Source organism: Littorina saxatilis, linkage group LG15 (assembly GCF_037325665.1).
Source record: "Littorina saxatilis isolate snail1 linkage group LG15, US_GU_Lsax_2.0, whole genome shotgun sequence".
Classification (NCBI taxonomy): domain Eukaryota; kingdom Metazoa; phylum Mollusca; class Gastropoda; order Littorinimorpha; family Littorinidae; genus Littorina; species Littorina saxatilis.
This window is the reverse complement of record NC_090259.1, coordinates 10,351,263-10,365,552: the sequence shown is the minus strand read 5'-3', so window position 1 is coordinate 10,365,552 and position 14,290 is coordinate 10,351,263. Positions and strand designations below refer to the sequence as shown.

Below are 14,290 nucleotides of genomic sequence, written 5' to 3'. Positions count from 1 at the left end.
TATTCTTTTTCATTTGTAGTTCACGCTTTCTTTACTCAGTGACTTGCATACATCAGAACCACTTTATTTTAGTGGTAAGCAAATAATATTTTCCTTCAGAATAAACCCTTTTGCCAGTTTACACATAACGCCAAAATACAGAATTCAGCTAATACTTAAAACATCAAACACAGCCCCCCAAAAAGCTTACTTTACCGAACACTAGTAAACAGTGTGTGCTCTTCACACCTATCACCATTTTCAGCTTTATTAATTTTCTTCTATAATGGCACATTTCATGATATTGAGGATTGCAGTTTCCCCCTCACACACAATATTCCAAAATAATAAATAGTCAAACAGGGACCAAAAAACAGTTTGCACCAAGAGTTCAACTTTTTATCTATCCAAAACAGTAAAAAAAATTATATGAACATTCGTATTTCCAAGATGATTGGCGTTCCAAGACGCTATATCCTAAAAACCCCAAAACATGCTTTTACAACTTTAGTGCATAATAACTGCCCAAAGGTGCTGTTTAAAGCAACCATTGATAATAATTTTTAACATACTCCTTGAACACATTAAGAAAAATGGTTAACTTGCAAATAAAGGGACAGCATTGATCAGAACAATGGTAAGATAAAGGACGCTACTTATATTTTGTACATTTTTTATCTTTATCGTTTCCTGTAGACCTCAGAAGTTCTAGCCAGCTTAAGAAATCATTCTAAAATCGAAAAACAAACATCTATACATTTTGTACGCAGAGTAGATTGATATTTGACACAGTCACACAGACATACGTGGGCTATGGGGCAACCCTACCCCCTAAATTTGAAAACGGGGTCAATTTCTTAACTGCATGTATTCAGCAAAACAATCCCTAACAATTTTTTTTTTCACAAATGAACTTATGACTTTAGAAAAGCATTCAAAAATGCATATATACAACGCTTTTTCTTTGGTCCCAATTCAAGGGGGTGTGCTATTCTCAGGTAACACTGTGAACGCTCAAATGAGACTTGGTCATATGTCAAATAAAGTAATCCCCCCTGTTGTTCATGGTTGGTTGGTGTTTTTTTCTTTTTATCTGAGCCATTGGCAAGCATGAAATGTCATCAACATTAGGAAAGACATAGTATCTCCCATTGTCTTTTGCGCGCAAACACTTCACACAGATCTCCTCTCGATCTGGCCCATCGGGGAAATGGGTTGACTTGGGGATGATCACCGCCCTGTATCTCTCCACCTTTCCATCCATGCTGACAAAGTCAGCGGTCACAAAGTCCCCAACTTGAATGTCTCACTGTGGGACAAAGAACCTGGTTTTCACGACTGGCACCACATGGTTGGCTGACCACGCGGCATCCAGTGGCGTGTTGTGGGTAGACGTCCATTGGACATAAATTGGGAAGGACGTCGCTGGATCATCTGGTTTGCATACTTTGTTCATGTACAACATTTAGTCAAGCTGTCGAACTAACAGAATGAAACTGAACTCACTGCATTTTTACAGCAACAGCGTATACTCGTAGCATCGTCAGTTCACCGCTCGATGCAAAGGCAGTGAAATTGACAAGAAGAGCGGGGTAGTAGTTGCGCTGAGAAGGATCGATAGCACGCTTTTCTTTATCTCTATTCTTTTTAACTTTCTGAGCGTGTTTTTAATCCAAACATATCACATCTATATGTTTTTGGAATCAGGAACCCACAAGGAATAAGATGAAATTGTTTTTAAATCGATTTCGGAAATTTTGTTTTAATAATAATTTTTATATTTTTAATTTTCAGAGCTTGTTTTTAATCCGAATATAACATATTTATATGTTTTTGGAATCAGAAAATGATGAAGAATAAGATGAATGTAAATTTGTATCGTTTTAAAAAAAAAATTTTTTTTAACAATTTTCAGGTTTTCAATGACCAAAGTTATTAATTAATTTTTAAGCCACCAAATTGAAATGCAATACCGAAGTCCGGCCTTCGTCAGAGATTGCTTGGCCAAAATTTCAATCAATTTGATTGAAAAATGAGGGTGTGACAGTGCCGCCTCAACTTTTACAAAAAGCCGGATATGACGTCATCAAAGGTATTTATCGAAAAAAATAAAAAAAATATCCGGGGATATCATTCCCAGGAACTCTCATGTCAAATGTCATAAAGATCGGTCCAGTAGTTTGGTCTGAATCGCTCTACACACACACATACACACGCACAGACAGACACACACACATACACCACGACCCTCGTCTCGATTCCCCCTCTACGTTAAAACATTTAGTCAAAACTTGACTAAATGTAAAAATAAAAATAAAAATAAAAAAAAATGGGATAGCGGCGAAACGGGATTGCGCCAAAATGGGATGCGGTAGTAAGATGACGCTTGGCTTGTGAAATGTCGCCAAAATGGGACGGCGGCAAAACGGGATTGCACGTAAATGGGATATTGCGCGAATTATAAACGAAGGAGTAGGCCCTAAGTTTCTCGTACGAGATGTTTACTGGGAGTAAATATTTGGGGAGTAAAAATTTAGTTCCTTGTGGAGTTCTTTTTTCGTTCAAGATTTTTACTGGAAGTTTACTCCGGAGTCAATTTTTCGTGGAGTAAAAATTTCGTGTTACACCGGTTTATGACCGTTGTGGTAACGAGCGCACATTGCTGTCTCCATATTGTGTTCCTACGAATCGAAAGTACGATCGCCAAGCCCTTCTGTCATTGAAGGCAACGTTCGATATTTGCGTCTGTCAGCGTCGCCAACGTTCGACAGATTGTACTACTGTTACTCACAAACTTTCAATTTACACAATGAAATGCCAATAACATGCAAACACAACAATGGGAGACGAAGGGAAAACCTACTAGCGATTGAAATTATGCAAACGAACTCACAAATCCCTCACTTTCCGAATGCAAATGCTGCAAATCCGTATGCGTGCGTCGCTGTGTCGAACGTTGGGTTGACGAACGTTGCTGACAGACGCAACAAAACTTGATCAAAAGGCACTAAAAACGATTAAAAGTTTTACTCCCTGGGTATCGCATTCCTCTTTTTCTTCCTGCAGACGATATGAAGCGGTTGAAACGTCGTTTCCGATGAAAGGCTCGGTTATTTCCGTTAAAAACGAAGTTTGCCGAACGTGTGATTCAGTCTACAGACACCGGTCGGATCACAACAAAAATGTTCATTCTTTGCGATTTTGTGATACTGTTGATGATACACCTGCTTTCCAGTGAAGAACATCAATAAAATGATGTTCACAAGCAAGAATAACAGACAAAAGCACGCGATGTGTAAAATTAGGCTTTGCTTTGCAAACAAAGCACGTGTTTTTTTTACTGACAGACACTTTCGGTGGCGATTGAAAATTTTTCCAGAAACGGTTTTATGCTCCCATTTGATATTTTTTCCCTATTTTATCTAGTCAGAGACTAACCTTGTGTATTAATTGAATTAATAACCCCATTATCATAAGTTTTGTGTGATATTTCGTGTCTGCTTGAATCACACTTTGAGATGGGGTCATGTGACAGAAGGAAATGGTGTCTGTCAGGATTCACACGTTCGCTTCGAAAAACTCGCTCAAATAATTGCTCAAACACAAACATTTTAGCTTTTATTTATTTTTTTGTATTGCAAATACCATACTTACTCATGCCAAGCAGAAAAAATTATGAAAATAAACACAGTAAGCAAGTAATTTGAAGGCAAAGTTTACACACATCAAAGAGTCTGATTACCGTGAAACCTGCCTTATCACATTTTTCCTGGATATCCTGACAAACAAGATTTCTTTTTTTCTCTTGAGTATTTGTTAACAGCACTGACAAGAGACTATCTCCATTATACGAAACAATGGTCAGTTTGAAACTCTTCACGTCATTTCAATAAAGGCAAAATCAGCATATAAGCTTATGTATGATTGGAGATTGGATTTCCCTTCTTTGAGTCATGTGACGTCAGAGGCCGACAAAACTTTATAATTTGGCTTTTCAGGTTGACCGAAACTTCAAAGGAACTAAAAAAAAAAAAACGTCATGTGTTTGATTGCATGTGTGTGAGCTGTTCAATGTCAAAACAACAACAAAGTGAGTACATGACGTGTGTTTTGTAGTTCCTTTGAAGTTTCGGTCAACCTGAAACGCCCAAATATGAAGCTCATGTGTTTGATAGCATACACGTGGATTGCATGCATGTGTGTGTGTGCTCGTTTAATCGTCAAAACAACAACAAAGTCATAAGTACCTGAAAGGAATTCGATCGATACATAAATGTTATTTGCGTGTTTGACCAAAATATGACATTTTACACAGATCTCGACAGTCATTGTTCACCTCGACCGCTGGCGCGGTCTCGGAGAACAATGACTGTCTCGATCTGTGTAAAATGTCATATTTTGGTCAAACACGCAAATAACGTATAATATATCACGACTGTTCTCAACTTGTGTTATAGTGGGAGTTAAAAATAGCCCAGCAGAGGGAATAGTTTGGCTACCAACAGTTGCAGCCAGCACACTGTTAAGCTCGCTTGTCAGTTATACCCAACTGCTTCTGCGCTACACTGGGAGATTGGCCTTCTCAGTGCACAGCACTGAGAGAGCTACTAGCTGCTGCGTTATTTCTGCTGTGGGTAAAGGATGGGTGCTAAAAATAGCCTGCAGTTAGAGTAGCAGAAATGAATCCCTTTGAACAGCCGTGATATTTATGTATCAGTTCTACACTGTAACCATCAACGAAAAGAAACAGTCGATCCTCCAGCAAACCTTAAAGCCATGTTCACTGTTGCAGTAAACCTTCCTGGTCTGTCACCGACACTGGTGACAAAATGGAAACTCCCGGAGAGGAGGACCCCTCTTTTCACGACACCATTCCACACACTGTGCCACACCCTCCCTCTTTTCACGACACCATTCCACACACTGTGCCACACCCTCCCTCTTTTCACGACACCATTCCACACACTGTGCCACGCCCTCCCTCTTCTCACGACACCATTCCACAGACTGTGCCACACCCTCCCTCTTCTCACGACACCATTCCACACACTGTGCCACACCCTCCCTCTTCTCACGACACCATTCCACACACTGTGCCACACCCTCCCTCTTCTCACGACACCATTCCACACACTGTGCCACACCCTCCCTCTTCTCACGACACCATTCCACACACTGTGCCACACCCTCCCGATGGTATCGCCAGCCCTACCAACAGTGCTGGGGACTTTACACAGCCTCCAGTCGACCTCTCTCAGGCTTCTGACCACAACACTCCACGAGGCACGGTGCAGCACCATGGCTATCATCACTCTACCGTGCCAAAACAACTGGCTCAGCCCATGGACATGGAAGCGTCGTTCCCTCAGAACATGATGGAAGCCAGTGTTGCAGGAGCGGTGGCACCAGGCTACACAACCAACTCCAGTAAGTACTGCAACACTCTACCGTACACTCTGGGGTACTAGGCGCCTTATGATGCCTCTCAATACATCCGTCTAGAAGACATAAATGTTTCATCAACCTGCATTGCTTACATTCCGAAAAAAACACCACGCTGATGCTTATGTCGCTGTTCTTGTTAGTGGTGATGGTGGTGTTGTAGATGGGTTGGTTATTGGTGAGAAAAAAGCCAAGCATGTTTGCTGAAAACATCTACATATCATCGTCTTCCTTTCGTTCTTTCGAAACTGTCGTTTTCAGCTCAACCGTAATGTGAATTTAGCATGGTCATCATTATCCAAGTACAAACAAACTCAAACGCACAACAACATAATGCATTGGCATTCGCTAATTTCTTTCAGACGAAGCACCGGTACACATTTACAAGCAGTCCAAGTGTCAGACCAACATTGCTGAGACCATCAACAGCTCGAACACCTTCAAGATCGACCAGGTCCACAACCACAACCTGGTCCACAACCAGGTCCACAACCAGGTCCACAACCACAACCACAAACGGGTTCACAACGAGCAGCATGTGCACCAACCCCACATTACCTTCAACATATCTCGCGCTTATATAACTGGAGATCAAGAGATTCCCTTCCAAGCTGTCACAGGTACGGTGGGGATAGAACTAATTTTGTCTACAAATGGTTGTGTAGTCGAGCATTATGCCAAGTTCATAAGATTGTCATGGTTGCTTACATGTTGAAGTGATGAGAAAAAGAGGTAAAACATATTCGACCTACTCATCCACCCCCACCCCCCCCCCCCCCCCCCCCTTATCCGCAGGAATATACAATTTTAGACCCATTTTACTGATGTGTTTTCTAATTGCACTATCAATACAGCTGGCTTTCATTGTGACATGTGTTTTTAAGGTGCAACGGAACATGGAGCACTGTCCATTGAAGACGACGAGACAGTTGACAACATCGTCACCACAGACAGCTTCAGAAGGGCGCTGGACATCCTGACAACAGGGGAACGTCTGCTGTTACTGTCAGCACACCCAGGTCTTACCAGACAGTCTTTTCTCTCCGCTCTACGCCGTCAGTACCGTAAGAAGGGCTACACAGTGTATGATCTCAGCTGTGTCAGTGACTGGGATAAGAAGGGGCCTGTAGAGAGGGGGAGTCTTGTGATCTTTGACTGTGCCTTTGGGGATGTCCGCCTTGACAGGGAACAGTACCACAGGTTCAATAAACACAGTTTGTACAGCATCAATAGTCTGACCACCAAGCTTGTCTTTGTTGTCTATCCCCCCGTGCTGCTTGAGCTTCAGCAGTTTGATCGTGCCTCTGTCCGTCCTCTGCTGAACAGCGTGGAGCTTGTAGAACTAGGTCAAGATCCTCTTCGTTCAGTTGAGCCCTACGCAGACCTCTTGGTGCGTGTGCTCCGTGACCCCAATCATGGACTGATACTGGCAGCCCTTTTTGCTCTGACCATGCAAGGTCAAGGCTTCTTCTCGGACAACACGGGTCAAGCACAACCACCATTGGAACGTCTTGGTTTCAGCGACTACTCGGACGCTCAGCTAGAGGAGTATGCCAGTCTCCTGAAAGGTTTCCTTCTGGCGCACAGAGGAAGAGGGTTCATCAGCAGGGAAGTCTACGATGCTGTTGGACTGGCCTTTGCTGACACTTACCTGAAGTCAGTACTAGTGCAAGTTTGTGACACCATGCATCTCGTGCAGTTCGTGCGAACAGAACACCCAGTTGAGAAAGACCCTCTACCAATGCAAAGAATGTACGAGGAACTGATTAGAGGACGTCTGCCTGAGATGATTCAGCACCCCTGTCTTCACAGCGAACAGTTTCTGTGTGGATTTGAGGCGTTCTGCAGAGAGAACAACTGCCTGCAAGCTGTCATTGGTGCACTGGATCCTGACCACAACTTGCCTCTGCTTTACTGGTCAGTGTGGGGACCGTCTGACCGTCTGACTGAATGGTGCCTCAGGATGGTTAATGAACAGAACACGGACAGCAACATCATGTCTGACCACGTCCATTCTGCAGCCTTCGGGACTGCCCTGCTGAAAGCTCACCAGATCAGCAATAGTTCACACATGTTTCGTCAACTCTTGAGTAAGATTGCTGACAAACCTTACACACGGAACATGCGCCTTCCACTGCCATGCACAGGTCAACAACACACAGCGGAATTACGCGCAGTCTGTGACAAGATTTCATCGGGTCTCAGGACTAGTCACTTCAGGTACCTTGGTGTCCTTATTCCAAAACACCTCATCACTGCAAAAATGAAAGATGACATCATTCACATCTCTTTCCCACGTCAACATGTCTACCTGACATATCGACTCCTGACAGACCAACAGGTGGACGAACAAGACAGAGAGGGAAACACCTTGCTCCACCTGGCGGCAGAAGCAGGACACTTGGAGGTGATCAAAATGGCGGTCAGTAGTGGAGCCTCACTGACGGTGAATAACGAGGCAGGTAAGACGCCGCCACAGCTGGCAAAACAACGACTTCACCAACACAACTACGACACACAATGCCAAGAGAAATGGACACGTTCCATGTTTGCTGCATGCAAAGTAGGTGGCTTCACAACTGTCAAGGAATTTCTCTGTTACGATGCTACAGTTAACAGCAAAGGCAAGAATGGCTTGACTCCACTGCACATTGCATCTAACAACTGTCATGCTGATATCGCTTCTCTTCTAGTGGACCTGGACGCGAACCTTAACGCCACGGACAAGTCCGGATTAACTCCGCTGCACTATGCATGTCATGGACAATGCCTGGAGACAGTGCAACTACTCGTTGAGAGAGGAAGCCTTGTAAATGCTGCGAACATTCATGGAACTACTCCTCTACACTCAGTATGTAGACATGGTGTCAAAGAAATCGCTGAGCTTCTGATCCTGCACAATGCACATGTTGATGCGAAGACTTCTGTCGGCTATACGCCTCTGCACCTAGCTTGTGACAAAGGACAGAAAGACGTCGCACAACTATTGTTACAGTTCAGGGCTGACATCAATACAACATCAAGAATAGGTAACACTCCGCTGCACCTGGCATGCACACAGAGCAACACAGACATTGTGAGACTACTCGTCGCCAACAGAGCAGACGTCAACGTGACAAACAATGACAACAACACACCGCTACACTGTGCATTTTGTGAAAATAACACAGACATCGTCCGACTCCTCCTCAACCACGGGGCTGATGTACACAATCAGAACACAGCTGGTGAAACTGCTCTACATGTTGCATGCCAGCGTGGTAATACAGACGTTGTACGTTTGCTGCTTGGATGCAAGGACGCTGTCAGCGTGAGTGATGACGAAGGTAAAAGCCCTTCCACCGTGATGTGTGAACCATCGGCAAAGGTTGACATCAACATGAAGGACAACAAGGGTGAGACTGCTCTATACAAGGCGTGTGAAGCTGGTCACACAGAGACCGTACGTCTACTTTTGCAACAGGACAACATCGACGTTAACGCAGGAAGTGGTGTCTGGTGGTCCCCATTACACGTGGCCAGCGACCTTGGTAAAACAGACATCGCTCAGCTTCTTCTGCTACACAACGCTGATGTCAACATGTCTGATGCACTTGGTCTGACACCCCTGCACTGTGCTTGTGTGTGTGGTCATCGTGACGTCGTTCATCTCCTGCTGCGGCACGGTGCAGACGTGAACACTTCTGACGCACGTGGTATGACAGCCCTGTACTCTGCCTGTGAGGATTACCGTGGCCACCATAAGATCGTTCGTCTCCTGCTACAGCACGGTGCGAACGTGAACATTTCGGACAAGATCGATAAGACAGTCCTGTTGCAGGCCTGCACACACGGCCAACAGGAAATCGTTCAATACGTCTTGCAGCACAACGCCGATATGAACAAAGAAAAGAGTGTGTTGTATACTGCACTAAATGCGGCACAAAGGAAGAGTCACAGAGAAATCGTGCAGCTGGTCCAGCAGTACCTGTCTCCCAGTCATCCTGACAGTGTTCCCCGGCAGCCGTCACTACAACTATCAGCACAGTGAGGAGGGATCTCAACAGGAAACTTGTGACCAGAATAAACCCAGGACTGTTTGAAAAGACGCTACATTCACGACAGCCTGCTTTATGTTTGTTGACACATAGTGTGTGCAGGTAAACTGATGATCCTGCGCGCGCAGCGTGTGTGTGTGTGTGTGTGTGTGTGCGTGTGTGTGAGTGTGTGTGTGAGTGTGTGTGTGTGTGTGTGTGTGTGTGTGTGTGTGTGTGTGTGTGTGTGTTTGAGCTTCCCCTCCCAAGACACAGGCTATTGATGCTGTGCAGTTATCATTAGCTGTATCATGTGTATATCTCATGACGTTCAATACGCATTGTTGGAAGGGGGGGGGGGGAAGCAGGGTGGACGATTACTCTGTTTACTTTCGTTTTTTGCCTCTGTTTCACAATGTTTATTGACTGGGTGCACACATTGATTTTCCCGCGTTACATCGACACATCTGACCTGGTGAAGGTTTTTGCAGTGTATCACATTCAATTGTTTTTATATTGTTTCTGTAAAACCTTGTTTGTTTTCAATTTTGCCTCTGATAAAAGTGACCAAAGTCAAGGTCAAACGAAGAGTTATAACTGCACACTCTGGGGTGTTATGTATGAGTGACGTCGAAAGTACACGCCGACTTCAGCGAAGTCATGACTTGAAAGTCGCCGCCTACCGCAGGCGCTCAGTCGGTATGCACGGGTGACGACCAGACCGCCGACTTTCAAGTTGCCGTGTAAAGTAAGGTCACCAGTTTCCTTTGATTGCAGCCAAATGACTTGCTCTAGGGGGCTGAAAATTAAGTGGAAGACACTTTGAGATATAAGGAATCGGATAGGCCATGACACGAGACAAATGAAAGCCTTGGTCACTGACAACATTAGCAGGCAAGTAAGCGGGGTTAGTGTGTCCATTAATCATGTCGAAAAAATATTCTATTTCAACAGCATGTCCAACAACAGTTGTTGGCAAATGTTCGTGACCGATGTAACCATCAATGCCGTACTGAGTCGAAATCTGTGCGTACAAGGATGTCCCTTCAAACAGCACGCTGTCTAAATCCGTCGACTGAATCTGATGAAATAGTCCTGCATGCTCATGATGGTGATGGTCGACATTTGACATGCCAACAAACATCAACAAAGCAGCCAGCGCAATTGCAGTGCATTGCCTGCCGCTAGTGTCACCAAATATCGCGCAACCCTGGTGTAAGTTAGCAAGCAAAGATCTTACCATGATGATGAAGTTCAACAGATGATTGCAGCGGATTCGAGTTTCCTTCCTTTTTCCTTCTTCGTCTCTTGCCGTTTCCCGCGTCTTGTCGAGTTGCTGCGCATGCGCGATAGCTATGTCCAACAGTTTCGTATTATTATAAGTTGAAATTACCGAAAAAAATTATAAATGCACATTGTTAAATGCAAATTGTTTTTAGACAAAAAAACTAAGTGAATTTTGCAAGCAAAATAATTTTCATGGAAAACGCTGTTGACTCAGTAAGGAAGACTTTTTGTTTTAGACAGAGTTAGGACTTTCTCCGTCACAGTTGGGGCCTTACAGAGGTTAGTACAGATAACTTCGCACGGAAAGACGAGGAATGTCTGTTAAAAGAATCCTTTGCATGGCCTCGGCGTATGGGCAGTAGCTCTAAACGTAAACTATGGCAACAACAACAAAATTCGGGGACGCCTAGAATCACACAATAATGTATCTGGAGTTTTTGCAGGCGATGTCTCAAAAAAAAACAAAAAAAAGTAGAGGCTCCAAGACGGCTCCGTGTCCGACGCGGGTACTATGCACGCACAACAGCCCGAAACTCCGTCGATAGAGATAACACCCCTGGCCTAGGTGATGTCTCTATCGACGAAGTTTCGGGTTGATAGTATCAATCAATCAATCAATGAGTCTTATATCGCGCATATTCCGTGGGTACAGTTCTAGGCGCTCTGCAGTGATGCCGTGTGAGATGAAATTTTATACGGCCAGTAGATTGCAGCCATTTCGGCGCATATTTACCTTTCACGGCCTATTATTCCAAGTCACACGGGTATAGGTAGACAATTATTAACTGTGCCTAAGCTATTTTGCCAGGAAAGACCCTTTTGTCAATCGTGGGATCTTTAACGTGCACACCCAATGTAGTGTACACGGGGGGAGGTTCGGACACCGAAGAGAGTCTGCACACAAAGTTGATTCTGTGAAATAAATTTCCGCCGAACCTGGGATTGAACTCACGCTGACAGCGGCCAACTGAATACAAATCCAGCGCGCTACCAACTGAGCTATATCCCCGCCCAGTGATAGTAGTAAGGGCAGTAACTCAAGACGTAAATGTGGCAGTGTCCCATAGGCAACCGCAGAGTTATCCTGTCCATAGGCAACCGCTTACTTGATCCCAATTACTAGGCGTCCCCGAGGACGCCTAGAATAACTCCCCTGGTGTGTGTTCAAAAAAGGGGAGACATTTACACGTGAACAAGTGATGAGAATTGCTGGGGTTACTCCCCTTGTCCTCATGTTGTTCATTCAGCTTTGTTTTGATTTGTTTGTTTCGGGGAAGTTGTTTTGTTGTTGAGTAGGCTGTTCTCGCATTTAGTCTACAAGCGCTTATTATACATATACCACGTGACAATATTGGTGTTTTGTTTATTGAATTCTCTGTTTGTGCAAGGTAAATATTTTACTTTTATTTACTTTTTAAACATCATCATCTTTTACTATGTATCCACATTATTTTTTGTATACTTTAAATTGGCTGGCTGAAAATTTGTACATTTTCAGACGCGATGTTGTTATGTTGTTGCACGTGTTCACATTGTGAATGACTCGAGGCTTGCATAGAGTCATTGGACTTTCACAGTTCTATGTGTTCATTGGTTTATCAATTTCATAGTTATTGTCTTCAAAGAGTAGATGGCCTAGCTATCTATTTCCTGTATTCACAAGGGTGTTTTTCTCAAAGCGAACATGTTATAATTATGTGTATTCTGGAATAAATATCTGCACAAAAATATAAACAATGTAGATTGATAAAAAGTTTGTGATGTTTGTGGACTTGATGTGGCGATGGAGGTTGAGATTGATAAAAAGGTTGTGATGTTTGTGGATGTGGCGATGGAGGTTGTCATCATGTTTCATTTGAATAATATATTTCTTTCATGGTTAACTGGTTTAAAGAGATGGTCGTTATTCACAAGGATTTTATTCCAATTGCGATGTTACAATTATTTGTATAATCCGATTAATCGCTGAATAAACAGATCAACAAATACTGAGTTGTTTTTTCGTTACTAGATTGAAAAAAGGTTGTGATGTCTGAGGCGATGGTAGTTGTGATGGTGTGTGTGTGTGTGTGTGTGTGTGTGTGTGTGTGTGTGTGTGTGTGTGTGTGCGTGCGTGTGTACTGTGTGTGTGTGTATGAGTGTGTGTGTGTGTGTGTGTGTGTGTGTGTGTGTGTGTGTGTGTGTGTGTGTGAGTGTGTGTGTGTTAATCATCAATTGCCGTGTTGGTATTCATTGAACATGTTTTGTAGTTTGGGAAATACAAACCACGATTTTATAAAACATCAAGTGAAAAAATTGCTCATTATTCTTTATCCTTTACATATATACGTATACTTCTTTTTACACGGCTGGAACAACTCTGGAACACTGCAAATGTCACCTGCATTCTTCATCATACAGGGCTGGTATACAGTGAATTTCACAATATAAGCACGTACACGACAATGTTGAATCTTTATCTTTTTAAATAAATATAATTGTTTACAGCATAGATTTTAGATATTTATTAAAGTGTTCGTTATTCTTTCCACAGTTCTCATATTACACTACCACATAGCCAATGAGAACACACCAGCAGATAATGTATGACCAGCTTCTATCAACTGAAGGAAAGTGTAGGCATAGACATACTATCTATGTCTCTGGTGTAGGCAAATCAATGTTCCATGCCAAAGCCGACACATGATTCAATCGGAAATTTCCAATGGCACACATTCTACTCATAATTAAATTAGCGTAAAACTTAGTTAGTTTGACACTTTTTCCAGGCTTTTAAGAAGTAGAAACAATACAAATAATAATAATTACGAAGTAAGGAAATCTTGGAATTAAAAAAAATCAAACACTGTCAGTGCAATTACCCAATAACCACCACAGGCACATTTCCTCCCTCCCACCGCAACATTGCCAAGGCCAAGGGGAATCCCCTGAAAGTAAAGCTGGCAGTCTTTGTTTGAGTAGAAAAAAGTGCTTGGGTTTTTCTTACGCAAATTTAAAAAAAAATCCTAAATGTTTATTTCCATTTGACTAAAAATGCGCGGCTATGACATTGGAAATAAATGAGGGTCGATCTGTCGATCTGTAGGCAACAACACTAGTGTTTGTTCCTTAAAATCTTCACCCAGTATTCATACGCCAGGCGTTTTTTGTAAATAATGCACAAACGTTAAATAAAACAGTTTAAACCATACGCCAGGCTTACAGAAACACACGACGCCATGTTTGTGTACGGTGTCGTTTCCTGATCCCTGCATCACAGTGATAGGTCGCCCATCTTCACCCATCAACATCCTTTTCTCTTCTGTCAAGATGTCTGTGTTTGCACCATGAAAGCGGTAAGTGTGCCTTTCAGGCAACGCCAATCTTCATCGTCTTTCACTGCGGGCAGTACTAAGTAAGACTGTACTGTGGAAGTGCTGTAGAATATGCAATGGCTGAGCAATTTATTTCTAAACATTTTTCATTTGATATTTCTAAGAACCGTGTCTGTCAACACATTTCTAATAACTTCACTCGGGTGTGTATCGCTGCAGGAAACATTTCTACAATTCGCAAGGTGTTACATAGTG

At 43.1% G+C, this 14,290-nt stretch overlaps 2 protein-coding genes across 2 annotated transcripts in view; both read left to right on the top strand.

The window, feature by feature from the left end:
• LOC138948530 (serine/threonine-protein phosphatase 6 regulatory ankyrin repeat subunit C-like) overlaps window positions 1-12,266 on the top strand; it is a 32,585-nt gene extending 20,319 nt beyond the window's left edge. The window contains exon 5 of the mRNA XM_070320082.1: window positions 12,018-12,266. The gene's annotated coding sequence lies outside the window, so the exon portion shown is untranslated. The remainder of the gene's footprint in view (window positions 1-12,017) is intronic.
• The window catches only part of LOC138948525 (uncharacterized), an 82,238-nt gene that overhangs the window by 57,590 nt on the left and 10,358 nt on the right, over window positions 1-14,290 (top strand). Inside the window, exons 6-8 of the mRNA XM_070320076.1 lie at window positions 4,772-5,406; window positions 5,784-6,041; window positions 6,306-10,012. Of these exons, the coding sequence (XP_070176177.1) occupies window positions 4,772-5,406; window positions 5,784-6,041; window positions 6,306-9,451 (4,039 nt within the window). The 3' untranslated portion in view covers window positions 9,452-10,012. The remainder of the gene's footprint in view (window positions 1-4,771; window positions 5,407-5,783; window positions 6,042-6,305; window positions 10,013-14,290) is intronic.